Here is a 27,990-nt window from a genome sequence, read left to right as displayed (position 1 = left end):
ATAGAGAGTTTGTCTATTGAACCACCTCATAGAATGATTTTTCCTCTAAGAAAAAAAATTCAGTTTGACCATGACAGGAGGATTGTAGCCAAAATGAAGCTACTGAAAATGCATCTAATGAATGTCAGCATCTTGGGGGGAAGAATAAATCTCCATTATCCCATCTGGGAATCAAATCAAAATAAACTTTAATTTTATAGTATATTTTATTACACTCAATGAAATATTTTATCTTTAGTACATATCATTTTCTTCAAAGCTTCTTTGACATCTTTGTTCCTCAGAGTGTAGATGAAAGGGTTGAGCAGAGGGGTTACAATGGTATTAAGTACAGAAACCACCTTGTTTATTTCCAAAGAAGAGTTGGCATTGGGCTTAACGTACATGAACATTACAGTTCCATACTGGATGGATACAACTGTAAGGTGGGCAACACAAGTAGAGAAAGCCTTCTGTCTCCCTGAAGACGAAGAGATGCGCATTATGGTGAAGATGATCAATCTATATGAGATCGCAGTGAATAGGAAGGTACTGAACAGAAGAAGGACTGATCCCAATAACACCATCTGTTCAAGCAGATATGTATTAGCACAAACTAAACTCACTAAGGGGGTCACATCACAGTAGAAGTGGTTGATCATATTGGGACCACAAAATGGGAGCAGACATAATAAAACCATCTGGACAATGACAGTGAATAACCCTCCCAACCATGATCCCAAGGCTAGTTGGAGACAAAGTCTGAAATTCATGATGCTGTTGTAATACAATGGTTTGCAGATGGCAATGTAGCGGTCAAAGGACATTGAAGCAAGAAGGCAAAATTCTGTGGCTCCGAGGAAGAAATGGAAAAAAGCTTGAGAGATGCAACAGTAGAAACAAATGGACTTTTTCTCTGCTAGAAAGTGAGCCAACATCTTGGGTGACAAGGTGGTGACATAGAAGATCTCCAAGGAAGAAAAATTCCCCAAGAAGAAGTACATGGGATTATGGAGATGAGGATCGTGGGCAACAATGACAATGATCAGGATGTTTCCAGTGATTGTGAGGAGGTAGATAAAAAGAATCGGGACGAAGAGATATTTCTGCAACTCAGCCGAGCCTGGAAACCCTTGCAGGATAAACTCAGTGACCACAGTCTGATTTATCTGATACATTTGCAGGGATATCTTTTGCCTATAACTGTCAAGGACAAACGAGAGGATAAAAATTACATGCTGGTTATTTTATCATCCTATTTAAATTGGTCATCCCTCTTTTCAAATGAAGAAAATGTCCGATACTAGATTGGGCCCATATGTCAACAGTTATGCAGCTTATAACATAAAATATGGAATCACAGGTTAGACGATTGAATTAGAAAATTAAAATGATTTAGGGCATTCATTTGTGTGAGGTACATCAGGGGCCTTTATACAATATTCATTTCTGTCACTTTCAATAGCCAACTCACAAAACCTTGGGTGGCTTACAATCTTTCAATCAAGAAATTCTTAAATATTTGTCTATTGAACCAGACCACCGAATGAATTTCTCTCTAATAGAAATCTCAGTTTCTAATAGAGCCATGGTTAGAATGTTGTATTGTAGGCTGACTTTGACCACAGCCAGGAGTTTGATCGAAATTTTTTTTATATTAATGAAATTAATTAATGAAATTAATGAATTAATGAAAATGAGGAGTTAGAACTAAGCTAACAGGAATAAGAAAAAGGGAAAATACACAGTCTTCTGCTCCAGAAGCGAAGAAAAAATGCGTCTTAGAGCAAAGAGACTAAGTCTAAAACTGGGGTGAAGTTGGCACAGAGGGGGCGGTACTAAATTTCAGACTTAGTCTAATTGGAGCAGATAGATTAAGACAACCCATCCATAGGTTCTCCATCCAATCATGCTGGAGAATGTTGTATTGCAGGCTGACTTTGACCACAGCCAGGAGTTTGATCCTGGCCAGCTCAAGGTTGACTCAGCCTTCCATCCTTTTGAGGTTGGTAAAATGAGGACCCAGAGTGTTGGGGGCAATAGGATGACTCTGTAAATCTGCTTAGAGTGGACTGTAAAGCACTATTAAGCTGAATATAAGTCTAAATGCTACGCTATTGCTATTATAGAATATGAATAGTAATCTAACAATATAGATGTGCTGAAAAACAATAAAGAAAAATAGGAGCCCAGGGATCACACAAAGTAGAAAAAAATATTTAGGGAAAAAACAAAATAAGAAAGCCAAAACGAATGACATCATATAACCTCATGTGAATTCATAACGATTTCAGAAGCTACAAGAAAATATGTAGAAATAAACCAGTAAGAGAAAGGCCAAATGGGGAATTTTAGATGTAGCAGGCTGACCGAAATGCTTTGCGGGAGCCTGGCCAACGAGAGGGGAGTGGAAAGCTCAGACAGCTGCTGCTAGTTTCGGTGTGTGGGTGTAGACTGGGGGAAGGGAAGAAAAGGAGAAGGAAAAAGGGGACGGGGTGTTGTTGCTGTTGGGGAGAGACCAGGTAAAGCCAAAGAGAATTGGAGTTTTAGGTGATTCCTCTCCTTTGGAGTAGTGGGGAGGAGAGGAAGAGAGAGAGGGGGGGTTATTGCTTTCTTTTACAAGGGGATATCCCAAGCAAGGGGAAGAGAGAAAGTGACAGTGAGGGAGTTTCCTGGGGTGCTGAACCAGGTTTTAACTAGATTTGGCATAGAGAGAGACCTGGGACAACGGGCCCCGACAGAAGAGGAGGCGAGCCGCTACTGCTTCGGAAACCAGCGGCCATCCAAACGTTGATCACTATCAGCTGTTCATGCTATAAACATTGTGGGGAGTTGCCCTAGCAGAGTGAGCTGTGACTGCGAGGTGTTGATTATCTCTGCTCATGGTTTCTGCTGCTGATTGAAGCCAGGGAGTTCTTTCCACACACCCCTTTTGTTTCTCAAATGACTGCTGGGGACTATTGACTATTATTGCTATGACTGTCTGAGGCTGTTAAATACTGTTATGCACTGACCACCATGCTTAGGGGTCAGTCACCTTTGTTCCTGAAAACTCCCCCTCTGACGACGAGAACTTGCCATCTCTTCATTCCATACGAGCTCCACTAAAACTGGACATTCTGTCAATGCCTTGAGAGCACAGCTGTTGAGTGGGAATAAAGGGGGAGGATTAAGAGGGTCTGTGCTTTGGCGGCCTCTGAGGGATAACACTACACAGAAAAGATTATGATTAAAATATTGAGGATGATCGCCAAATATTTAAATCTTTTGACCATCTCACACAAGTTCTTTTAAGATACGATGTGTCTGTATATAATTTAAATACATATAGGAGCCATATAGAGCAGGACACCACATCTGTTTTCAGTAAGTTTAGATGCTTTAGCTACTTGCTTTGTTTGTATTTATCACCTTGTGTTTTACTCTTCTTTAAACTCCCGAGAGTCAGTTTAGATTATAACAGGATAAAAATTTGATAAACTGATAAATAAAGGACCAAAATCAACATGCATTCCACAAATAAAATAATGTGCAAAAATTTAAAGTATCTGTAAGAAGAGAATGTCCACCCATCCTATGAATGACATACAAGTTATAATTATGGGAAAAACTTTCCTTCTGGGAGAGCCAGTATTATAATCTCTTGCATTTTGCTTCCATATTTCTCATGTTATCTTGATGGATATGGAAACATGTTTTGACAGAGGCAAAGAAGATGGCATTAAAAAGTGTTAGGTTTTTGTTTTGTTATTTGCTGCCTTCATTGTACTACTAAGATCAGTTTTTAAATTAAAAACTCTTTGAGGGGGTCAGAGTCTGGAAGAGATCTCCTTAGGAAAAGAAGGGCATTAATATTACAAAGATTTCCAGATCTTGATCAAACCTTCATAGGTTGGTAAGTGACTGTGTTAAAGACGTAAACTAAGTCAGGTTAGGAAAAGAAAACACATAAAACTTCGATGTGCTTTAACATCAGGAAGGATTTTTTTTTTTTAGGGTGGTATGTTAAGATGTTGTGTGAACTTAGTCTATTTGTTTGTTTAATTTTGGTTCTCCCCATCCTTCACAGTTGTGAGACTTGTGGCAGCTTAGAATGACTAAAATAAAATATCTGCAGTAGAAAATCAATTGCGATGCTTAAATATTGCACACTTCGTCCCCAAGCCCTAATACAATTAATCAAAATTAATCAAAATATATACAGAGTTGATAAAATTAATAAATAAATGATTTTCCTGAATTGTTCTGCGTTTGTGATTTCCTGTATCTTAACAAGATAGACATGATCAGAAATCAAGAACTAGAAAAGTGTATCTAGTCTAACCCCCTGCCCACCCAAGCAGGGGACCTGCAAATGTAATAGTCAAGTCAAATAAGCAATAGAAATCTGGCTTTCAAAGAAATACTGTTCAGGTGCTGAAGATGAAGTGTACTCACAGAATAAAAGGCAATTTTTCCAAGCTCTATCATACAGAATTCCACCTTTCCATCAACAATAAGCTTTTCTGAGATTTAAAGAAAATAAAACACACACATATAAGAAAGGAGTTCAAAACTCAAGGCACTCTGCAAGATGGAAGAAAATAGAGGGCTACAGCCAACTGTGCCCCATAACCTGCAAAAAAGGAGAAAATATATAGATTTTACTTAAATGTTATGGTTCCATCCATGATGCTGCATAACAGTGGGTTCTTTACAGCTCTGGTATATTTTTAGTCATACTTCCCTAAGCCACAAATGAGTTTTGAAGCAAATCTTAATAGCCCAGAGAGACCTAATTAGAATTGTGTGAATATGCATGTCTTTCTTTCTTTCTTTCTTTCTTTCTTTCTTTCTTTCTTTCTTTCTTTCTTTCTTTCTTTCTTTCTTTCTTTCTTTCTCTCTCTCTCTCTCTCTCTCTTTTCTTTCTTTCTTCCTTCCTTCCTTCCCTCCCTCCTGACTCCCTTTCCCTCCCTCCCTTCCTTCCTTCTGTAAAATTATGCTGCATAGGCATATAATACAAGCTAAAGTGGAATGTTTTTTGCTCGATGGACACATTTTTTAAAGGTTTACTCCCTAATGCTTTGCCACACCATGTTTGTTTATGGAGTAGTGGGCAAACACAATGACTAAAAGAACTTTATCCAGTTGCAGTTTGGGAAGCACAGATTAGTTTGAGATGGTTGAAATCTTGTGGGAGTATCTATTCCAGGTATGCCAAACTACCGGCCCACGGGCCAGCTGTGTCACACCAAAACCGCGTCCACCCCATTGCTGGCAATGGGGAAAAAGTCCTGATATGTCGCGCAAGTCACATGACGTCGCAAGTTTCACATGCCTGATCTATGCTTTGCAGGGGAGAAGAGGTTGGCACACTATCTTAATGTCATACTTCTGGGATAAATGTGTTGCCACTTGGGTCAGGGTGGATGAGTTCTGTTTTAGTTGGTGAGTGGGACAAAAAATTTTCCTTGGGTGTCAAGAGATGTTGGTGGAGTTGCTTGTTTTAGTCTTGAAAGCTACCCAGAGACACTTGTGTGAGATATGGGTGCACACAGAGACACACACAGAGAGAGACACACAGACACAGACATAGACACAGACATAATATATATAAATATATTCAGGTGGTCTGTGACTTACAACCACTTGTTTCATGATTTTTCGAAGTTAGAACATCACTAAAAAAAGTTACTTATGACCAGTTTTCACATTTAAAACTATTGCAGTAATCTGACAGTTATGTGATCGAAAATTTGGCAACTGGCATATGCAATATTTATCACCATTTCACTGTCCCAGGGACATATGATCACTATCCGTAATCTTTCTAGCCAGCTTTGATAAGCAAAGTCATTCGGGGACGTCTATGAATATAGACAGGCATAGATATAGATGATACAGATAGGTACAGACATATAGACATATATATGTAGACATAGAGGTAGATATAGACAGAGAGATAGGTAGCTATAGATGCAGCTGTTGCTATAGTTATAGATATATAGAGATTTCTTCCTCTAAAGTACTAATCAGGCATTCCTTGTTAATCTTGTTGATGCCTTCAAAGCTATGTTGGGATTATAGTGTCTATTCTGATTCAAAACATCAACTAAAATTCACAAAAGTTGAAGTGCAACTCTTTACTTAATAATAGAATAACAGAGTTGAAAGGGACCTTATAGGTCATCTAATCTAACCCTCTACTTAAACAGGAGACCCTATACCATTTCTGACAGATGGCTGTCCAAAACCTTCAATGATGAAGCACTCACAACAAACTGCTTCATTGGTTGAATGATCTCATTGTCAGAAGATTTCTCCTTATTTCTAGTTTAAAATAAACCCAATGAGAAAAAAATGCATATGTCAAGCTATTTTCCAAAGCACTTGAAGACAGGACTAGACGCAATGGATGGAAACTAATCAAGGAGAGAAACAACCTATAACTAAGGGGAAACTTCCTGACAGTGAGAACAATTAACCAGTGGAACAACCTGCCTCCAGAAGCGGTGAATGCTCCAACACTGGAAGTTTTTAAGAAGAGACTGGACAGCCATTTGTCCGAAATGGAATAGTGTTTCCTGCCTGAGCAGGGCGTTGGACTAGATGACTTCCAAGGTCCCTTCCAACTTTTATTATTATTATTATTATTATTATTATTATTATTATTATTATTATTATTATTATTATTATTATTATTATTATCATCATTATTATTATCATTATTATTATTCCAGGCATGGAAATAATGCTCGATAATCACTGCATAAGATTAATTTCATGTAAAACAATGCATTCATTTAGAAAACACCAATAATCTCTGTCTTAATCTCTCTCTCTCTCTTTCTCTCTCCTTCCCTCCCTCCCTCTTTAACATTTGCAAAAAGACCTCTTTTTCAGAAAAAAATGATAATCAAACTCCTGTGGGAATGGGGTAAGCAGAATTTGAGATTAAAAAGATGATTAAATTTGAAATAAATCAGCATTGACTTATTTGCCACTCTGCACATTTAAGCAGTGACTATTCTTTAATGCTCAGTGGAATTTGAGGTTTCAACAGCTGAACATGAGTCAGGTAAACTGTGCCCTATTATAGGCCACCCTATGCAAATCCTTCTTCCTTTCATCAATCTTATATGAGACTTGTGTATCTTTTCTTGAGCACATTTTGGAATGTTCTCTGTTCCAAGAACATTGTTAATTTTTGGGGGGGGCCTCATAGATACAATATCATGAACATTTTAGTAACAGTTTTTATACTGGTGAACAGCTTCCTTGGTAAGTGAAATATATTTTCCAGAAAAGGAGGAAATATATTTTTCCATATATCCCCACTGGACTAAGGAAAATCTTATATTTCTTCAATTAACTAACAATGCCTACCTACATCACCTGTAATGATGGGGATATGATTGACTATTTTACTAGAATAACAGAGTTGGGAGGGACCTGGGAGGTCTTCTAGTCCAACCCCTGCTCAAGTAGGAGGCCCTATACCATTCCAGACAAGTGGCTGTCCAGTCTCTTCTTAAAAGCCTCCAGTGATGGGGCACCCCCAGCTTCTGAAGGCAAGCCAGTCCATTGGTTGATTGTTCTCACTGTTAGGAAATTTTTCCTTAGTTCTAGGTTGCTTCTCTCCTTGATTAGTTTCCATCCATTGTTTCTTTTCTTTTCTGGTCCTTTGGAAGATAGGTTGACCTCCTCTTCTTTGCAGCAACTTCTCAAATATTGGAAGACTGCTATCAGTCTACCTCTAGTCCTTCTTTTCTCTAGACTAGACATACCCTATTCCTGCAAACGTTCTTCATATATTTTAGCCTCCAACCTCCTAATCATTTTTTTGTTGCTTTGTTCTGCATCATTTCCAGAGGCTTTTGAATGAGTCTACCATAGTTAATAATTTATTAATTGTTGTTGTTGTTGTTAAATGCGAAGTCGTGTCCGACCCATTGCGACCCCATGGACAACGTTCCTCCAGGTCTTCCTGTTTTTTATTTATTTTATTTATTTATTAATAGGTTTAATGTATTGTTGACATTTTGAATGATGTTGGCATGTCAAAAATTATTTTCTTTCCTCACTCTTTCCATTTCATAGTTTGGATCCAACAGCTAGTAGTTTCTCTTCTTTCGTCTCTCATATCAACAATCCTATGAATATATTACTTTGCCAATGTATCATCCTATTATATGGTGGTTCCAAAGTTATGAATTGTTAATAAACTAGGATGCTGGACATCACTTTTGAAGCTTTAATGTCTTATGGGCAAGCAGTAATTTCTGAAATTTGGAACATCTGGATTCAGATCATTTTGCAGTCATTCTGCTCCACTTGGCATGAGAGCAGCTACATACAATTGAATAAAATGGCTGTAAAATGGAATTTACTAAAGGAATTGGGGCGATGCTAATCTGATTTTGTAATCTTGTCCCCACTTTCTGATTTGCAGCTGTGGAGCTCCAGAAAATTCTGACCCAGCCCACCTCAGAAATTAAACTTCCTGGAGAAACTTTAACTTTAACCTGTAAAGGTATCTCCTCTTTTCTTCAATACTGGATACAGTGGACATACAAGATCGGCGACGAAGGAATTAAATGGATAGGAGAAAGCAACCTGGATGGCAGTAGATCAAGCGTACGTCAGTCTTTGAGAGATCGATTTGCCATCTCTAGGGATAATTCCCGGGATATTGGTTCTTTAGAGATAAGGCAGCTGACAGTTGGAGACAGCGGTCTCTATTACTGTAGTGCCCACAGTGAAATTGAACAGCACACAAACTGTTGTGTTTCCAAATGTCACTCTGATCTATTTTGCCTAGCCTAGATTGTTCTAAACAGCAATGGGCGTAAACACCCTTCATGGCCAACTGAAATACTCAATATTGCTGGATGTTAGCTAGATGCCACCAGATCCAAAGAGTTCTCAGAGTGCTCACTTATTAGACCAGCTAGGATCTGCTGTTGTCACAATATATAATCACTGGGATAAATTGTTTTCTTCACCAGTTGAGCTATAAAGTGATTTAAACATTAATATTATATGTATATAATATTAATGTTTTAATTTTGAGAGAGGAACTGCTCGGGCATTTCCCCTGGACCGCATCAAGAGGGAGAAGAGGAAGGTGAGAAGTAAGTAGGAAGGTGGAGGTGAAGGAGGAGAGGGGGTGAGTGAAGAAAAAGAGGGAAAGAAGTAAGTTGGTTTGAGGTGGGATGCGGTTTGGGGGGAAATGGGTGGGCAAGACCGAATGTGGTGTGTATCAATTTGTTTTGTTTTTTATCTGAAGTATTTGTAAGATCGTTATGTATTGTAAAATTGAAAATAAAAATTTTTACAAGAAAAAAAATGGAATTATATGCCATCCCCCCCAAAAAGTGATTTAAACTTGTCATTTAAATTTAATGGGACTTTTTAATATATATTTCATGCAATATACCATTCCTTGTATTCAGAATGTTCAAGATGGTGTTAGAAATGGACAAAATACTCTTTCCAATTCCTACACTATTTTATAAATCCATTGATCCAAAACCGAAATAAGAAAGAACAGCTGTTCAACTCTAAACACCAAGAGTGACTGAGAAGTGAAAGCTAAATTTGATAAAATGCTTGTTTGTGTTGCCATTGGTGGCTATTAAAGTAAGGATGGAAACAATCTCTTCTTCCTTCTTCTTCTTTAAGATACAAGTCCATCCACTTTTTAGTAAACAATATCTCTCAACCTAATCTACCATACAGAAATGCCATTATGTCGAATTAAAACTGGATGAAGAACTATGTTCATGCCATCATAAGCTCCTAGAAGAAAGTAGATAAATCTAACTAGGAATGAACACTTAAATTATGTTTCAGTAAAGTTGCTAAACATAAATATATGCTTACTTTTGAATTTAGAAATGTGGTAAGATTCATATAGCATTGATACTGATGGTCTACTCAATTTGATTTTCGGTTTTCAATGCTATTATACCATCCATATGCAAATTGAAAATCTAGATTTCCTTTACAGAAGTCATTAAATAAAAAGTTGAGTTGGTAGATGGACAACATCTGGTTATTTTCTTTTAGCTGATCAGAATCATGGTTTCCTGGCTGTATTTTCTCCTACTGGCAGATTCATTGGGAGGTAAGGCAACATAGAAAGAAATATATCTTTTGCAGAACTATAATCACCCAAAAGAACTGAAAACTGAAAGGCACCCCAACAAATCACCCTATATTTTTTAATCTTCAAAAGTTTCATTAAAATGATTATTTGCATGCATGTCATCTTTATTGTCTCAATTTTAAAGGAACTCTTCTTTTGGTTCCGAAATATTGTGAGTTGAATTTCTCAACAAATCCATCAAAAATCTCTGTGTGTCTTCCTTCTCAGATGTTCTGGCAGATGCTTCAGTAACTGAATCAGGTGGAGGAGTTAAAAGACCTGGAGACACTCTTCGACTCACTTGCACATGCTCTGGATTCAGTATTGATAGTTACTGGATGGAATGGGTCCGCCAGGAAGATGGAAAAGGGCTGGAGTGGATCTCACGGATAAAGACAGGCAACACATATTATGCCAATTCTTTTAAAGGTCGATTCACAATCTCCAAAGATAGTTCCAGGAACCTGGTTTATCTAGACATGAACAGACTGAAAGCTGAAGACACAGCCAAGTATTACTGTACAAGGAATCACAGTGGAGAAAATGAATCTGAGCTTGTTCTGAAACTTACAGTTTATGTGGCAAAGGGAACGTTTCATTTGGATTCACTTCAATGAAAATAGAATCACAACAGCACAGCTTTAAATATATCATTTGGATCTCTAACAGATAATTATGTTCTATTGTTTTAGCAAGGACATGATTATAGTGAGAAGGCACTGGGTTTGTATATGAAAAGTGGCTGAAAGAGTAATTTTGTCTCTTAGCCCAACTCACCTAACAAGTTTTTTTTGGAAAAGGGAGCCTTATGTACATTCTCCATCTTGAGCTTTGATCTTTTGCTTTTCTGCTGTTAGAGTTTTCCTTCCTGCTAAGGTGGAAAGAGCTTCTTTTCAACCAGGTACTGTTTCTGGATCTTTCATTATCAGGTTGGCATTGCCATAGAATAGAATAGAATAGAATAGAATAGAATAGAATAGAATAGAATAGAATAGAATAGAATAGAATTATAATAGAATAGAAATAGAATAGAATTAGAATAAAATAGTTAGAATAGAATAAGAATAGAATAGAATTAGAATAGAATAGAATAGAATAGAATAGAATAGAATAGAATAGAAATTAGAATAGAATAGAATAATAGAATAGAATAGAACAGAATAGAACAGAACAGAACAGAACAGAACAGAACAGAACAGAATAGAATAGAATAGAAATAAGAATGGAATGGAAATAAGGAATAGAATAGAATAGAATAGAATAGAATAGAATAGAATAGAATAGAATAGAATAGAATAGAATAGAATAGATAGTTGGAAGAGACCCTGGAGATGTTCTAGTCCAGGGGTCTGCAACCCCCAGTCTGTGGACCAGTACCGGGCCGCAGCATGTCAGCAACCAGTCTGCACAAACAAGCAAAGCCCCACCCATGGGATGCTGGCAGCACACAAAACCATGCATCCTCTGGTCAGTGGAAAAACCTGTCTCCATGGAACTGGTCCCTGGTGCCACAAAAGGTTGGGGTCCTCTGTTCTAGTCCAATACCCTGCTCAGGCAGGAATACCATCTTAGACATGTGGTTGTCTAGTCTCTTCTTAAAAATCTCCAGTGATGGAGCGTCCACAATTACTGAAGGCAAGCTGTTCCACTATTGATTGTACTCACTGTCAAGAAGTTTCTCCTTAATTCCAGGTTGCTTCTCTCTTTGATCTGTTTCCAACCATTGTTTCATGTCCTTCCCTCTGGTACTTCAGAGAATAATTTAACCCCCTCTTCTTTGTGGCAGCCCCTCAAATACTGGAATACTGCCATCATGTAATAGTAATAGTAGTAAAGTTGGAAGGGACCTTGGAGGTCATCTAGTCCAACCCCCTGCTCAGGCAGGAAACCCTACACCATTTCGGACAAATGGCTGTCCAATCTCTTCTTAAAAACTTCCAGTGTTGGCGCATTTACTGCTTCTGGAGGCAGGTTGTTCCACAGATTAATTGTTCTCACTGTCAGGAAGTTTCTCCTTAGTTCTAGGAGAACTAGTTTTCCCATATTTCTTCTTTTCTTTAGACTAGCCAAGTCCAAGTCCCACAGCTGTTCTTTGTATATTTTAGTCTCCAGGCCTTTGATCATCTTAGTTGCTCTTCTCTGAATTTTTTCCAAATTCTCAACATCTAGTCATAATAATATTCTGTCCCATGGGAATCAAGGTCCTTGGCTACTCCCAAGAGTAGAGGCTAGGCGTTGCATAAAAAGCCCGCCAAATAATCATATTGGGGAATGTAGTTGCTTGCATAGTTTTATGGGTGTGATTTTTAACTTTGTATTGGGAAATTGTTACTTGTATCACCAGACTTAGTTTCACTCTTGACTGTGCCAATACTTTGTCACTAATAAACATGTTCTTTGAGGAATTTGTAAGCCTCAGAGTTCTGCATTATTCATCCCTATCTGTTGGAAACATGACAACAGCTTTACTTGGAATAGCTTACATCTGGCAACAATATGTTTAACACAATGAAACAACATTTGCTTATTCCCAGGTCTTTGGGAAGGACTTGACAGCTGGACAAACATGCCGAGTTAAGTCTAAACATCTGGGTGTCTATGCAATGAACTGCAATAATAAAACTGGTAGAGCTGAAGGCAATATCCAGATGTTTGGTGTGTTGTTTACTGGCTTTCACTGAATAGTCATACACTATTGCAATTGTATTAGGAGGAAAACAATATTTCTTAAGTACTATCTTATACCACCATATGCAAATGAAAAGACTAGATTTCCTCCCCCAGATATCTATAAATAAAAAATTGACTTGGCAGAGTCACAACATCCTATTATTTTCTTTCTTAGCGCACTACAATCATGTCTTCCTGGCTGTATCTCCTCCTGCTGGCGGCTTTGCTGGGAGGTAAGGCAACATAGAAAGAAGGATTTCCTCTGTACAACTATAATGATCCAGGCAGTCAACTCTTTAAAGAAACTAAAAACAAAGAGGAAAAAAAAACAAGAATCTAGATATCAAATAAAACAGAGAACATCCAGTTAGGTATATTTCTGAATCACAAACTCAGCTTTTTTCCATTCTGATGCCATGTTGTGCTGAAGGGAATCATAGTTTTCTTTGCTGGGGAGGATGACTGCTAAATAGAGAACTGGAGAACTAGCTAAATTATTAGACTGTATTAAATCTAGATGACAAAAAGAGAGAAAAAAACATTAGAAAATAAAGAATATCAGAATCTGAAAATTTAAACAACTTCTTCTTCTTCTTCTTTTTCTTTCTTTCTTTCTTTCTTTCTTTCTTTCTTTCTTTCTTTCTTTCTTTCTTTCTTTCTTTCTTTCTTTCTTTCTTTTCTTTTTCTCCTTCTCCTTTTCTTCTGCACAGGGATCCAATCTGAAATACAGTTTCTTCAGTCTGGTCCACAAATAAAAAGGCCTGGAGAATCAATACGATTGACCTGTAAGGCATCTGGATATAACTTCACTAACTATAGGATGAACTGGATCAAACAGGCACCAGGAAAAGGACTGAACTGGGTGGGTACTATTAGGACAGACAACTTTAATACATTCTATGCTGAAGCTTTGAAAGCTCGAGTCACCATCACCGTGGACACTTCCATCAGCACCACATTTCTGCAATTGACAAACCTGAACACTGATGATACAGCTGTGTATTATTGTGGAAGGCACACAGTGGAGAAAACCACATTCATAGCCATTCATAAATCCTCAGGAGGAAACTGGCTGCTTTGCTGTAATAATATAGCAAGGGACGTGAAAGGCAAGATAAAAATATCTAAATCCTTGGTGTTTGTAGGAATCAGTCATTGCAGGATACAAATATGGCTGACTGCTTTCGCAGTGTTTATTGCAGTGGTTCTCAACCTGTGGGTCAGGTCCACATTTGGGGTCGAATGACCATTTCACGGGGGTCGCCAAACAACGCAGTCCGCCATTTTTTCCCCTTTTCCTTAGCTGTGCTACTCCCTTTTATTCTATTGGCTTTTGAAAGCCAATATAATAGACTCTCTTGAATAGAGTCTAATTCTATTGGCTTTCAAAAGCCAATAGGAATTGTCCAGGCTGTCTCTGCCCTGCTGAGCCCGCCAAAAGTCCCATTCTGCAAACGGTGCTGCAAGTTGTCTGCAGCGAAGGCGAGCTGTCTGGAAGCTTCCACCCCTCCCTGCTGAGCAACTACTAAAAATGTAAGTAAAAGAGGGCTGGGGTGGGAGGTGGGAGGCCGGCGGGCATAGGGAGGGTTGCTGGCACGCGTGGGGCCTGGCGGGTGCCTTACCCCCCTTGGGCTGGGCCAGCTGGTGGCCCAGCTGGTGGTCAGCCTGCGCTGTCTCTGTCGCTTGCCAGCTACGCCTCATATGGCACAGGGGGCGGCACCATGCATGTGCAGCGCTCCTGGGCAGGGAAAGTCCTTGACCTACGACTGGTTGGATAGTCCTCAACTTACGACTGGTTGGGTAGTCCTCGACTTACGACCGGTTGGGGGTTGCAGCATTAAAAAGGTTGAGAACCACTGGTTTATTGCCTTATATACAGGTATTCAAATAGCATAAAGTAAGATGGCATCAGCATAGCAACAGCAGTTCTATTGGTGAAACCCCTTACCAATCCTTAAGAATGTACTAGCCAGGAGGCCCCAGTCAGGGAGCAGTTTCTACCACATCCTGTTGATGTAACCAGGCTGATATCATGTGAACCAGGTGATATTTTGTACCAGCCTGGTACATTGTCATGGTGATGTGAATGGATGAGATCATGTAGCGAGAAGAGTTACGCAGGCATTGGAAGGGCAGTTTGCTGCTCACAACCTCTACCTGGCCCCCATCTCTACAGGTGTGCCATTTATTCACTGTGACTGGGAGCTCGTACATCTTGCAAATGCAGTAAGGGGCAAGCATAGGGTTTTAGTTTCTTATGTACTATCCTAAATCATCTATATGCAAATAAAAAGACTAGTTTTCCTCCCCCAGATATTTATAAATAATAAAAAAAATGGCTGGGCAGTCTGACAACATCCTGTTTTTTTTTTTCCTTAGTTCATTACAATCATGTCTTCCTGGTTGTATCCTCTCCTACTGGTAGCTTGATTGGGAGGTAAGGCAACATAGACAGAAGGATTTATTCTGTACAAGTATAATGATCCAGGCAGTCAAACCTTCAAAGGAACTAAAAACAAAGGAAAAAACAAGAATACATATATCAAATAAAACAAAATATTCAATTAGGTATATTCCTAAACCACAAACTCAGCTTTTGTTCATTCTGATGCCATGTTGTGCTGAAGGACATCATATTTTCCTTTGCTGACTATGAGGACTGCTCAATACAGAACTAGTGAAATAACTAAATTATTAGATCATATTAATTCTAGGTGACAAAAAAGAGAGAAAAACATATTAGAATGTTTAAACAACTCCTCCTCATCCTCATCCTTCTCAACAGGGATCCAATCTGAAATACAATTTATCCAGTCTGGTCCAGAAATAAAAACACCTGGGGAATCAATATGATTGACCTGTAAGGCATCTGAATATACTTTCACTGACTACTCAGCATGTGGTCCTCAATGGAACCGCATCTACATGGAGGGAAGTGTGTAGTGGGTTGCCTCAGGGCTCTGTTCTGGGCCCAGTGCTCTTCAACATCTTCATCAACAATTTGGACGAGGGGATAGATGGGAACTCATCAAATTTGCAGATGACACCAAGCTGGCAGGAATAGCCAACACTCCAGGAGACAGGCTTAAGATACAGGAGGATCTGGACAGACTTGAACACTGGGTGCTATCTAAAAAAATGAAATTCAATGGTGAAAAAAGTAAGGTTTACATTTAGGCAAGAAAAACCAAATGTACAGGTATAGTATAGGGGGTACCTTGCTCAATAGTAATAACTGTGAGAGGGATCTTGGAGTTCTAGTGGACAATCACCTAAATATGAGCCAGCAGTGTGCTGCAGCTGCCAAAAAAGCCAACACAGTGCTGGGCTACATTAACAGAGGGATAGAATCAAGATCACATGAAGTATTAATACCACTTGGCAAGGCCACACTTGGAATACTACATCCAGTTTTGGTCACCTCGATGTAAAAAAGATGTTGAGACTCTAGAAAGAGCAGAGAGAAGAGCAACAAAGATGATCAGGGGACTGGAAGCTAAAACGTATAAGGAACGGTTGCTGGAATTGGGTATGTCTAGTTTAACGAACAGAAGGACAAGGGGGGACATGATAGCAGTGTTCCTCAGGGGCTGCCACAAAGAGGGAGCCCAGCTATTCTCTAAAGCACCTGAAGGCAGGGCAAGATGCAATGGATGGAAACTAATCAAGGAGAGAAGCAACCTAGAACTAAGGAGAAACTTCCTGACAGTTAGAATTAACTAGTGGAACAACCTGCCTCCAAAAGTGGTGAATGCTCCAACACTGGAAGTTTTTAAGAAGAGACTGGGCAGCTATTTGCCCAAAATGGTATAGGGTTTCCTGCCTGAGCAGGGGGTCAGACTGGATGACCTCCAAGGTCCCTTCCAACTTTATTATCATTATTACTATAGTTTGAGCTGGATCAAACAGGCAGGAAAAGGACTGAACTGGGTGGGTACTATTAGGGCAGACAACTTTAAGACATTCTATGATGAAGCTTTGAAAGCTCAAGTCACCATCACTGTCGACACTTCCGTCAGCACCACATTTCTGCAACTGACAAACCTGAATACTGAGGACACAAATGTGTATTACTGTGCAAGAGAAAATCACATCCATAACCACTCATAAATCCTCCAGAGAAGACCAGCTGCTTGGTTAACATGAAAAGCGGAACAGTACTGCTGATGTGTAGTTCCATAAAATAATAGAAAAACAGAACCTGAAACGGAATCAAATAATCTAGTTCCATTCCATTCATCTCCTTGCTCAGAGAAAGAACTATTGACTTATCAGTCTTTGGATATTTCAGTTCGGAGAATTCTGATAAAACAGGAAATCATATTTATTAATTTAGCATATAAAGAGAACATGACAAAAGAGAAATAAACATATACATACAATCCACGTAATTATATACAAAATGTCTACAGGTGTATGACTGTGGTCTCATAACTGTGGAGCAAAAGTCACCCACGTCCATAACATCCCTTAAGCTACATGTGCTCCTTGAAAGGTGATAAATGATAGACAGCAATCAAAAGCAGTGGTACTGCCCTCCTTGGCCTCATAGCCATGACAAACAGAAGTGTATAAAATCAAACAGCCCTTTGGGGGACTTATCATTTTTTTGTTTTTTGTTGCATATACATGAGAACAAAGTAAAACCTTGGTAACTTTGGACTCCAACTCCCAGAATTCCTCAGTCAGCCATGCTGAGGAACTGGGGGATGGAGTCCAAACGTTATAAAGTTGCCAAGGTTGCAGAGCCCTGATCTAATGACTACGCTGCACAGTTGACCAGGGTTCAAGCAAAAACATATTAATTTTTGTGAGCTTTTCTGTTGAGGATTATTTACAGTGCTGGGTAAAACAATGATAGGAAATCATCCATAGGAAAACATGCAGAGAGAATCACCCTTGGTTTTCCAAATGAAAGGAAACTTCTTTAGCAGTATATGTCAAGTTCCGGCTGAAAAGCCCAATGAAGTCACACACCAGAGACATGGTTATCTCTAATGTAAATTTTATTAGGCATAGCATACCGGCACAGTCGAAGAAAAGCTAGCTCTGACAATATGGCAGGAAAAAGGTAGTTAAAAGAGAGTAAAACTCCCACCCCCCCACCCCCGACAGCTCAGGACACATTGCCCAATTATTCCTCAAGCATTTGTTTTGAGAAGAAGTCCTCTGTTCGCCAAAATATCTCTTCGGGGATCTTGGCTCTCACACCTGCAGATCCCAAGCTCTTCCCCCCTCCCCTTGCAACTGTAAGCAAGCTAGAAGCAGTACGGTGGGCCTAATGACAAAATCTTCGCAGCTTGACAGTATGTTTGAAATAGTTCTTGAAAAGCCATTCCTAGAATGAGGCATGCTGAGGATAATGATGCTTACCTTGTCACTGCATGTTTTTTTTTTTTTACTTTACTATAATTCATTCTACATGGGGCTGCCCTTGAAGACTAGCCAGGCACTTCAGCCAGTGAAAAGATTGGCTGCTTCTGTCTGTTTAGATCAGATCTGGTATTATCATGCTGCACCACTCCTTAAGTCTGTTGGTTTTTTTCTCGATGTAGTTCAAATTGATCACCCGTCAATCTCTATATAGCTAAGGACCTATCTATCTTCAAAATCATTTTTCCCAGGTAAAATCTGGTAGCCAAATATGTTTTATAGGGAATTTATATGTCTACCAACTCACTTGTGGTGACTCTGGACAGCTTAAAAAAAATAAACCCCAACATACAAAGCGTAAAACCAATACCCTCCTCCATGCCCCTGGCAATAACGAGCAGTTATGCAAACAGAGAAGAACAACTAAGATGACCAGGGACCTGGAGGCTAAAACATATGAAGAACGGTTACAGGAAATGGGCACAGCTAGTCTAGTGAAGAGAAGGACTGGGGAGACATAATAGCAGTCTTTCAATATTTGAGGGACTGTCACAGAGTGGAGGGGGACAACCTATTTTCCAAAGCACCCAAAGGTCAGACAAGGAATAATGGATGGAAACTGATCAAGGAAAGATTTCAAATTTAGTCTGAAATTTTCTGACAGTGAGAACAATCAACCAATGGAAGAGACTGCCTTCAGAAGTTGTGGGAGCTTCATCACTGGAAGCTTTCAAGAGATTGAACAGCCATCTGTCAGAAATGGTGTAGGGTCTCCTGTTTGAGTAGGAGGCTGGACTAGAAGACCTCCAAGGTCCCTTCCAGCTCTATTCTATTCTATTCTATTCTATTCTATTCTATTCTATTCTATTCTATTCTATTCTATTCTATTCTATTCTATTCTATTCTATTCTACTCTGTTCTGATCTGTTCTGTTCATTGTCTCACGATTATAAAATATATACAAATTTCTATTGGTGACTGTACATGGCTTTGAGTTGGATAAGAATGAAATGGAATTAAGGTAAATAAATATATGGACCAAAGTGACTTTGAGATTGAGGAGGGGATGGACTTTCCTTTATTGGAGGTGTTTCAGTAGAAGCCTACCTGTAGATATGCACAAGAATGAAAAGATGGCATCAGCATTTAAGATACCCCAAAAATTAGGTCTACAGAGGAATTCTCAAAAGGTTTATTCTTCACCATAAATGAGTCAGAACAAGGAGTCTCCTTGTAGCGAGATAGGTGGCAAATAAATTTAAAAATAAAATAATAAAATAAAATAAAAAATAAGGTTAATAAAGTTAAATAATATTAAATATAAAATAAAATTAAAAATAAAATATAGAATAATAATAATAAAAAAATATTGATTGCCCATCTTACCACAAAGTAACTCTGGGTAGTTTATAATATTAAAAAGATTACAAAAGCTATAGAAAATATAAGCTAGATAACATACAAAGATAAATATTCAACCCTATCTAAACAAGAGGGAGGGGAGGGAATAGGATGAGCAGGGGAGAAAGTGGGATGTGTTGTTAGTCTGTCATCCACACTGAATGTGAACCCCTCCCCACTGGAACCCCAAGTTAACCAGCATTGTCAGGTTTTTAAGCTCTTGCAGAAGGTTAGGATGGTTGGAACTGACCTCTGGGGCACAAAATGTTCCAAAAGGCAGGACCAAAAACAGAGAAGTGTCTTCTCCTGGACCTTGCCAGTAGGAGTACCTTGGCCAATGGGGCCTGTAGCATGTCTTCTGTATCAGTGCAGGTGAGGTGGGCCAACCCCTTTGGGATGAGATGGTCCCACAATAAGCAAGCAAACAAACAAACAAATATGTTTAGTTGCAAAAGAGCTACAAAAGACATAAAAAAAAAAACGTAGGAGAGAATATGATCTATCCTGGATTAATGCATGGGGTACTAGAGAAGGGGATGCTGGAAAAACAATACTTTCTTGTAGTATAAGAGTGCCGTTGGATCCATGACCCAAGTTTTGATCAACTAGATTTTAAATCTCATTTCTATTCAGTTACCCAGACGGTGATAAAAAAAGATAGTGGAAAGGTGGGTTTTAGACCTCATTGCTTCTATTCATGTCCTGCTGTCTTCCATCTGTTCCTTTTTGTTGTACAGTGAAGCACTGTGTGATATGGGTCACAGTGATTTCCTCCAGCACAAATACTCCCCAGATGATTATAGAAACACAAAGAGGGCTTCTAATCTTCCCAACAGAATGCAATTATATTTCCTCTGATGCTATCAAAATTTTATGGGCAGCCCCAAGCAAAGTTGTGATGGCAACTGGTTCTCTATACAATGCTTGTATTAACAAATAACTGAGGTCTTTTTATTCTAAGTATCTCATCTGCTCTTGTTCTAGGTCACAGAGATTAAGTCCCATAATACTGTTTGTTACATCAAAACCCTCTACTAAACATACTGATGGAAAGAAAAGTCACAACTTAATGAATCATGGAGAACATTCCAAATTTATGGCCATAGAACCAAAATGCAAAGAACAGGCAGAGTTCAATTTGATAGACATGGTGGGCACCACAAACTTCAACTAGTCCAAAGTCACCTAACTGGTTTTTCATGCATAAGGCTGGACTGCAATTCACAGTCTTTGTTCTGGTCATCACATTAACTACTACACCAAACTGTAAGTTTCTAAGTAATGCTAAAACTGTAGTCTAGTGTGGATGATGATTGATTGACCAATCAATTGATATTGATGATGATCTATTTCCATACACTTGCAAAAAATCTTTCTTTCTTTCTTTCTTTCTTTCTTTCTTTCTTTCTTTCTTTCTTTCTTTCTTTCTTTCTTTCTTTCTTTCTTCCTTCCTTCCTTCCTTTCTTTCTTTCTTTCTTTCTTTCTTTTTGTCTTTCTTCTGGACATGGGAGAGAAATACAGAAAAGAAACATTCTTTTGTATTATCTGAATTTGGTTAGCTTTCATCAGCCTTTATGCAAGACTCAGTCCATATTTTGCACTTAAATATTTGCTTGAGGATGTTTAAGCAATTTGTTTCTGAACATGTATACAGGTACTCATGACTTCTAATGTTTGACCCATCCCTTGGACTCAACCTGTCATCTCTTACACATAGGACACAAATATGAATGCCTTGCAGGGGGATGGGTGGCAAACTAATTTAATGAATAAAACAAATAAAGAAAACATGTCCATGGAGATTCTCAGTCTTTGGGAAAACAGAAAAGAAACACTCTTGCACCATCCAAATTCAGTTAGCTTTGATCAGTTTCTGCTCAAGACTCAGTCCATGTTTTACACTTAAATATTTGGTTGAGGATGTTTAAGCAATTTAAAATGATTCTGGATAGATGATCTCTTTTTATATAGAGAAGGACATGCAAATTCAAAGGCAGCCCAACCTTTAAACATCTCCGTTCTTCTTTCTCAAACACTCAGAGAGAGAATCAGCAACTCACCTAACATATATTTCTCCTACAAACCATTTAATAACAATGATTCTGTGGTTGAATGTCATCTTGACCCTCTCCATTTTTAAAGGTATGCTTCTTTGGGTTCCATAATATTGTGAGTTGCACTAAGATTTCTCCACGAGCTCTTCAGATATCTTCTCATGTTTTTCTTTTCAGATGTTCTTGCAGATGTTTCATTAACTGAATCAGGAGGAGGGCTGAAAAGACCTGAAGTTTCTCTTCGACTCACTTGCACATGCTCTGGGTTCAATATTGATAGTTACTGGATCCACTGGGTCCGCCAGGCAGAGGAAAAAGGACTGGAATGGATCACACAGATAAATAAAGGCACCGTATATTATGCCAATTCTTTTAAAGGTCGCTTCACAATCTCCAAAGATAGTTCCAGGAACCTGGTTTATCTAGACATGAATGGACTGAAAGCTGAAGACACAGCCAAGTATTACTGTGCAAGGGAGCACAGTGGAGAAAAATGAATCTGAGCTTGTTCTGAAACTTACAATTTATGCGGCAAAGGGAAAGTTTCATTTGGATTCACTCCAATGAAAACAGAATCACAACAGCACAGCTTTAAATATATCATGAGCAATTCATTTGGGATCTGTCACAGCTGTTTAGTTACTCTTATTTTAGCAAGGAGATGAATACAGTGAGAAGGAACTGGATTTGCATATGGACAGTGTCTGAAAGATAATTTTCTCTCACAGCCCAACTCACCTTACACCCACGACAGCCCAGAAATTAAGTTGACAGGGGAATTCTTATAAAGCAGAGGTGCCAAACTCGCAATGTCACATGATGTGTTGTGACATATCACAATTTTTTTTCCATTGCTGGCAATGGTGTGGGCGTAGTTTCGACATGACAAATCCAGCCCACGGGCTGGCAGTTTGACATCCCTGTTATAAAGCAACTAGCTCTTTGTATAATGCTTCTATTAACAAATAATCAAGGTCATTTTATTCTACTAGATTCTAGGTATCTCAACTTTGCTCTTGTTCTAGGTCACTCAGGTCAAGTCGCATAATTTATTTCCTCAACTAAACATAATTCTCAATAAAAGAAAAGATATACCCTAATAGATTATGGAGAATTTGATAGATATGGTGGGCACCACAACTGGAACTAGTCCAAAATCACCCAGTGTAAGGTCCTGCCTCAGCTAACTTCTCAGGAAATCATGACCCTTGAAACAAGCATTATTTCAAAAGGATGTTTTACTGAGAGAAAGTGATTGCAGAGAAGCCAGGCAGAATCTGAAGTTCCCGCATGAATCATTAAGCTAATTCCCCATTGTTCAAATCCACCCCGTGGCCCAGTCCATCAGGAGCCAATCCACTGGCATGAGGTCATTGTGAGAACTCTGAGGTGAGAAGGAGATAACATATCATTCCCTGGTGCTGTGACCTTGGTAACAGGCAGATGCTGGCCAGAAAGGAATCCATCCAGGATGTCCATTTCCCCCCTCCATAATTCCCATGCAGATACAGCAAAGCAAAAACATCAAATACTTCAATTTCCAAGTGACAGTCCCCCCTCCCCTCAGAAAAACAGCTTTCTGACAGGGACATGACACCGAGTTGATTTTTCATGCCTAAGACCAAAGTACATTTCTCAGTCTTCTGGCCACCATATTAACTAGTACACTAAACTGGGTCTCTAAGTAATGCTAAGACTGTGGTCTAGTGTGGATAATGATGATGATGATGATGGTGATGGTGGTGGTGATGGTGGTGAAGATGTCAACGGGCAGAGTTAAAGTTGATAGATATGGTAGGCCCCATGATCTCTTCTTATATAGAGAAGGACATGCAAATTGAAAGACAGCCCAACCTTTAAATGTCTCCCTCCTTCTTACTCAAAGATCCAGAGATTACCAGAACTCTTGGGAATCAGCAATTCACCTAATATATATTTCTCCTACAAAACATTTAATAACAATGATTATATGGATAAATGTCATCTTGACTCTCTCCATTTTTAAAGGTATTCTTCTTTGGGTTCCATAATATTGTAAGTTGCACTTCAATTTCTCCACAAGCTCTTCAGATATCTTCTTGTGTCTTTCTTTTCAGATGTTCTGGCAGATGTTTCATTAACTGAATCAGGAGGAGGGCTGAAAAGACCTGGAGATTCTCTTCGATTCACTTGCACATGCTCTGGGTTCAACATTGATAGTTACTGGATCCACTGGGTCTGCCAGGCAGATGGAAAAGGGCTGGAGTGGATCTCACGGATAAATAAAGGCACCACACACTATGCAAATTCTTTTAAAGGTCGATTCACAATCTCCAAAGATAGTTCCAGGAACCTGGTTTATCTAGAATGGACTGAAAGCTGAAGACATAGCCAAGTATTACTGTGCAAGGGAACACAGTGGAGAAAAATGAATCTGAGCTTGTTCTGAAACTTACAGTTTATGTGGCAAAAGGAAAGTTTCATTTGGATTCACTCCAATGAAAACGGAATCATAACAGCACAGCTTTATATATATATGAGCAATTCATTTGGGATCTGTCACAGCTGTTTAGTTACTCTCATTTTAGCAAGGAGATGAATATAGTGAGAAGGAACTGGATTTGCATATGGACAGTGTCTGAAAGAGTAATTTTCTCTCACAGCCCAACTCACCTGACATCCATGACAGCTCAGAAATTAGGTTGACAGGGGAATTCTTATAAAGCAGAGGTGTCAAACTCGCAATGTCACATGATGTATCGCGACATATCACAATTTTTTTTACATTGCTGGCAATGGTGTGGGCATGGTTTCGGCATAACAAATCCAGCCCGCGGGCCAGCAGTTTGACATCCCTGTTATAAAGCAACTAGCTCTTTGTATAATGCTTCTATTAACAAATAAACAAGGTCATTTTATTCTACTAGATTCTAGGTATCTCAGCTTTGTTCTTGTTCTAGGTCACTGAGGTCAAGTCACATAAATTATTTCCTCAACTCAGCATCTTTTTTACATCGGGGTGAGCAAAACTGGATGCAGTATTTCAAGTGTGGCCTTACCATCTTGATTCTATCCCTCTGTTAATGCAGCCAAGCACTGAGTTGGATTTTTGGTAGCTGTAGCACACTGCTAGCTCATATTTAGGTGATTGTCCACTAAGACTCCGAAATCCCTCTCACAGTTACTACTATTGAGCAACGTACCCCCTATACTATACCTGTACATTTGGTTTTTCTTGCCTAAATGTAGAATCTATTTTTTTTTTTCATTTTGTTAGATAGCGCCCAGTATTCAAGTCTGTCCAGGTCCTCCTGTATCTTAAGATCTGGAGTGTTGGCTATTCCTGCCAGCTTTGTGTCATCCACAAATTTGATGAGTTCCCCATCTATCCCCTCGTCCAAATCATTGATGAATATGTTGAAGAGCACTGGGCCTAGAACAGAGCCCTGGGGCACCCCACTACATACTTCCCTCCATGTAGATGCAGTTCCATTGAGGACCATATGCTGAGTATGGCCAGTCAGCCAGCTACGGATCCATCTGGTGGTGATTTTTTCTAACCCACTTTTTTCTATCTTATCGAGTAGTAGGTTGTGATCTACTTTATCAAATGCCTTACTGAAGTCCAAGTAAATGATATCCACAGCATTCCTCTGATCCACTAATTTTGTCACTTGGTCAAAGAATGCAATAAGGTTTCTCTGGCATGATTTGTTTTTGACAAACCCATGTTGGCTTTTAGTAGTGATTTTGTTTGCTCTAGGTGTTCACTGATTCATTGTTTGATTATCTTTTCCAGAATCTTCCCAGGTATTGAGGTCAGGCTGATAGGTCTGTAATTTCCTGGATCCATTTTTTCCCCTTTTTTGAAGATGGGAACTACATCAGCTCTTTTCCAGTCCTCTGGTAGTTCCTCAGTGTTCCAAGATCTTTGAAAAATATAGTTCAGTGGTTCTGAGATCACATCTTCCAGTTCCTTGACAACCTTGGGGTGTAATCCATCTGGTCCTGGTGATTTGAACTCGTCTAGGCTGGACAGGTGCTCACTTATCATTTTCTTGCCTATCTTAACTTGTGTTTCTATACTGATTTTTATGGCACTATTTTTGATAGGTTGGTCTGTTTTTTTCCCTTTGTGTAAAGACAGATGCAAAAAATGAGTTAAATAGTTCTGCTTTCTCCCTATTGCTTGTCACCTTCTTGCCACTTTCGATCATTTCCTTCACTTTTTTCTTGTTTTTTTACCTATGTAGGGAAAGGCACATGCATAACAATGTTATCTTCAACATTGTATATAGATGTATTAATGGTGTATTTATTACTGAATGTGTTCATATAACATATAACTAATTGGAGAAAAAAAACAATGGTTGGGCTGACAAGAGTTTCCAATCCTAAGCCATAGGAAGTTGATAGAATTCTTTTCTTCTATTTAATTAGACTAATTCAATTTCTATAGTCCAATCAATTGAAGCAATATTTAAATCATGAATGGTTTCCCATCTAAACATGGGTGGAAATCATTGCATTCCAAATGGACTCCATTCTCCATCAGTTCTCCCATGCTTTCTTTTCCTTTCTTCACCTACCTTGCCTCTTATATTGTAACCCATTTTCTTTAGAAATGAAAAAGGGAAAGAGCAGAAAAATTATAAAGCCATCATTTCATTTAAATTGTTTCTATCTATCTGGTATGACTCTTATTAATATTACATTCAAGCAGAACACTAAAACCACCATCTGCCAGACCATTTCTAATGTACTCAAATCTTTGTGACAGTTGAAGATTTCATTCAAATTTTGAGCTTGATTTTCCAGTGGAAGAGATTCATTTGAATTTAGGTTGGTTGTGGTTACCAGGCTCAAGACCAATATTTGAAATTGAAGAACTCCAGCATGGAGGAGGAGGAGGAGGAGGAGGAGGAGGAGGAGGAGAAGAAGAAGAAGAAGAAGAAGAAGAAGAAGAAGAAGAAGAAGAAGAAGAAGAAGAAGAATAAGAATAAGAAGAAGAAGAAGAAGAAGAAGAAGAAGAATAAGAAGAAGAAGAAGAAGAAGAAGAAGAAGAAGAAGAAGAAGAAGAAGAAGAAGAGGAGGAGGAGGAGGAGGAGGAGGAGGAGGAGGAGGAGGAGGAGGAGGAGAAGAAGAAGGAGGAAGAAGAGAGGAGGAGGAGGAGAAGGAGGAGGAAGAGGATGATAAGAAGAAGACAACTTAGATGGATAAACAATATCTATTTGGAATGATATGATATCATAATATTTTTGCACAAGAAATCAGAATATAGATCCCAGAAGGAAAAGTAATCGTCTTGCTGTGATGTAGCTACATTTGCAACACAAAGCTGAATATACACCACAGACTAGCCAATAAATACATAGCATACTTTGTTTCATGTAAATTACTTCCCTGTATGGCCTTCATTAAATAGAATGAAGACAGTATTAGAAGTACCTGACAGTATTGAATTGCTTTTCACCTTTTACATTATCCTTCTTGAAAGCATGGCTTTGAAACTGTTGATAAATTTCCTCATTGTGTTCCCAGCATGTAAGATCACTAGTTTATTTGTAGGCAGATGTGCATTTTTTTGGTGTGTATTTTTTCACATACTTTTATTTTTAAATTGTTTTTGTATTCATGCAGGCACTACTTCAGAAATTACAATTACTCAATCTGCTGCTCAAGTGAAAAGACCAGGGGAAAGGATGAGGTTCACCTGTACAGTTTCTGGATTTTCTCTTGGAAGCTCTGGAATAAGCTGGATCCGCCAGGTCTCAGGAAAGGAACTGGAATGGATCGGAGACATCTGGCATAATGGAGGCACTGCTTATAGCACTATCTTTCGAAGTCAGGCCAGCATCACAAAAGACAATTCTAGGAGCCAAGTGATCTTGCAGCTCAATGCTTTAAAGGCTGAAGACACAGCTACATATTATTGCATAAGACACAATGACAGGAACCTTCCTTCAAGCTGGTCAAAACTACCGCTGTTCAAATTTAAGCACAGTCATTCTCTTGTGTGTGTCCAACAGGCAGATGGAGGAACTTAACGAAGAGAAGGACAAGGGGGGACAGAATAGCAGTATTCCAATATCTCAGGGGCTGCCATAAAGAAGAGGGAATCAAGCTATTTTCCAAAGCACCTCAAGGCAGGAGAAGAAGCAACGGGTGGAAACTAATCAAGGGGAGAAGCAACCTAGAAACTTCCTGACAGTGAGAACAATTAATCAGTGGAACAGCCTGCCTCCAGAAGCAGTAAATGCTCCAACACTGGAAGTTTTTAAGAAGAGACTGGACAGCCATTTGTCTGAAATGGTGTAGGGTTTCCTGCTTGAGCAGGGGGTTGGACTAGATGACCTCCAAGATCCCTTCCAACTTTACTACTACTACTACTACTACTACTACTAC

At 38.9% G+C, this 27,990-nt stretch overlaps 1 protein-coding gene and 4 gene segments (V, D, J or C); 4 read left to right on the top strand and 1 right to left on the bottom strand.

The window, feature by feature from the left end:
- Nucleotides 1-215: 215 nt before the first annotated feature.
- On the bottom strand, nt 216-4,623 carry LOC120302108 (olfactory receptor 6X1-like). The gene is made up of 2 exons (XM_039330017.1): nt 4,417-4,623; nt 216-1,182 (listed from the first exon to the last, which is right to left on the bottom strand). The coding sequence occupies exon 2, from the start codon at nt 1,155-1,157 to the stop codon at nt 216-218; it is 942 nt and encodes a 313-aa protein (XP_039185951.1). The 5' UTR covers nt 1,158-1,182; nt 4,417-4,623.
- A 2,522-nt stretch (nt 4,624-7,145) lies between these two features.
- Nucleotides 7,146-8,790, top strand: LOC120302086. The segment is given in 2 exon segments: nt 7,146-7,239; nt 8,411-8,790. Coding segments are annotated over 2 exon segments (420 nt in total).
- Nucleotides 8,791-12,933: 4,143 nt separating this feature from the next.
- Nucleotides 12,934-15,631, top strand: LOC120302107. The segment is given in 3 exon segments: nt 12,934-13,011; nt 13,489-13,860; nt 15,564-15,631. Coding segments are annotated over 3 exon segments (486 nt in total).
- A 5,974-nt stretch (nt 15,632-21,605) lies between these two features.
- On the top strand, nt 21,606-22,103 carry LOC120302106. The segment is given in 2 exon segments: nt 21,606-21,694; nt 21,784-22,103. Coding segments are annotated over 2 exon segments (366 nt in total).
- A 4,805-nt stretch (nt 22,104-26,908) lies between these two features.
- Nucleotides 26,909-27,632, top strand: LOC120302105. The segment is given in 2 exon segments: nt 26,909-27,129; nt 27,226-27,632. Coding segments are annotated over 2 exon segments (525 nt in total).
- Nucleotides 27,633-27,990: the final 358 nt, after the last annotated feature.

The sequence above is a fragment of the Crotalus tigris genome, unplaced genomic scaffold, assembly GCF_016545835.1.
Source record: "Crotalus tigris isolate CLP2741 ecotype Arizona unplaced genomic scaffold, ASM1654583v1 scf7180000024422.289953, whole genome shotgun sequence".
Classification (NCBI taxonomy): Eukaryota; Metazoa; Chordata; class Lepidosauria; order Squamata; family Viperidae; genus Crotalus; species Crotalus tigris.
Note: the sequence above shows the minus strand (reverse complement) of the source record. Positions and strands in the feature narration are given on the sequence as shown.

Excerpts from the sequence above, each read along its gene's own strand:
- LOC120302108 (XM_039330017.1), bottom strand. The coding sequence starts at position 1,157 with ATGTATCAGATAAATCAGACTGTGGTCACTGAGTTTATCCTGCAAGGG.